Source organism: Athene cunicularia, unplaced genomic scaffold (genome assembly GCF_003259725.1).
Source record: "Athene cunicularia isolate RWA unplaced genomic scaffold, athCun1 SCF_46, whole genome shotgun sequence".
Classification (NCBI taxonomy): Eukaryota; Metazoa; Chordata; class Aves; order Strigiformes; family Strigidae; genus Athene; species Athene cunicularia.
In genome coordinates, this window is record NW_020799475.1 from 53,381 (window position 1) to 55,007 (window position 1,627).

Sequence of the window (1,627 nt, forward strand, 5' to 3'; positions counted from 1 at the left end):
GGGGGGGAGGTGGGGAAGGGCCTCTGGAGTTTGGGTGGACGCAGCATTTGCACAACCCAAGAACAACAAGTGGAGGAAGCCAGTGAGTGTCGGGGCACGGCCCGCCCAGCTGACCCCAACCGCTGCCACCCCAGGGTAAATATTATTCTAGCAAAAAACAGAGCTCTCAAATATTTGCTTTGAGCAACCCACCGCTGGGCTCGGTCCCTGTGCAGGCAGGAGGGGGGGCTCCTGGGAAGGTCCCTTGCAGGCAGGAGCAGGCAGGGAGTGGGACGCCGTCCTCCAGCCCCCCCAGCCAGCAAAGCTGCCCCGTCCCCCAGCCTTGAGCAGGACGAGGTGGGATTTTTGGGGCACCAAAACACCGGGTACTCAGGGCCAGGGGCTTCAGTGTCCCATCCTGAGATGCTCCTTCTCCTGCCCGGTGATTCATTCTTCCCATCCCCAAACCACGCCGGCATTGTGCCGAAGCCGGATCCCGCGGGGAAGCGCAGCCTTCCTGGAGCAAACTGGGAGCCCTTTCATTTCCCAGCAACGCCGGGGCAGGCAGGGAGGAAGAGAATGGGCAGCCCTGATTAGGAAAGGATTTTCACAGCTTTCCTTGGCACCTTCCCTGGTCCGAGCCCTTCCTGGTCCTGAGCCTCCCCCAGTCGCCAGCAGCTCTGCTGGGCACCCTGCACCCCAGCAGACCCCTTGCTGCTCCCCAAGACCCCTCAGTGCCCCCTGAGACCCCAGCAAGGAGGGAGGTTGTGAGCTCAGGTACCGCATCGCACCGGGGTGCCTGGTGAACCCCGCAGCCTGCCCCAGCCGCCCTGGCAGCCCCGAGCTCGACGCCGGCGTCACCGGGACCTACCTGCACCTCCCGCGTGTGGTAGGCGATGATGAGGCCCAGGAGGATGACGGTGGAGAGGCTGATAAGGCATTTCAGGGCCAGGGAGAACATGGAGTCCTGCAAGGCGAGAGCAGGGCAGGGGTTAGGGGGGGACGTGGCCACAGGACCCTGCCCGTGCTGGCCACAACACTGGGGAGAACCTTCCCCTCCCCACACCGGCACTTCGGTTGTCCCAGCTCCGAGGGTACCACCGGCACCGCGGGCCCTTTCTCCAAAATTTTTTGTTAATCTGATTCTGTCAAGTGTAACTACCAGCCTCCCCTCGTTGGGACGTGCGATGCGGGTGCCCTGGCCGCAGTATTACGGCAGCCTAATGGATGGTCTGATTAGATCCTCCTGCTAATTCGCTGTGTGTAAATAAAACCAGCTCCTGATTCACCGGTGGCCAAAGCAGCCGCTCCCCAGGACCTCACCAGGCAGAGCAGGATTCACCATCCCCTCCCCACGGGCTCCTCCCCAGACCCCATTTCATTCCCCGGCAAGCTCACGCTGCCACGGTCACAACCAGCCCCGCGGAGCACCAAGGGGTCACCTCTAGACCAACCTGTCCTGCCACCGCACCCGTCCCGCACCTCCACCCCGCCCTCAGCGCGCAGAGACCTGGCACGCTCACGGCACCCTGAGAGAGGCCCAGCACACTCAGGGCACGCCGAGACCCGGCGTGCTGACGGCGCACCCCGCCCATCCTTCGCTCCTCAGTGCCTTCAGCCTCGCTCCTCTCCCTCTCCCCGGTGTTCC

The 1,627-nt window shown here is 63.7% G+C and overlaps 1 protein-coding gene across 1 annotated transcript in view; it reads right to left on the reverse strand.

Moving 5' to 3' along the window:
• The window catches only part of KCNN3 (potassium calcium-activated channel subfamily N member 3), a 13,789-nt gene extending 12,775 nt beyond the window's left edge, over positions 1-1,014 (reverse strand). The window contains exon 1 of the mRNA XM_026867463.1: positions 851-1,014. Coding sequence (XP_026723264.1) covers positions 851-940 — 90 coding nt within the window. The 5' untranslated portion in view covers positions 941-1,014. The remainder of the gene's footprint in view (positions 1-850) is intronic.
• Positions 1,015-1,627: the final 613 nt, after the last annotated feature.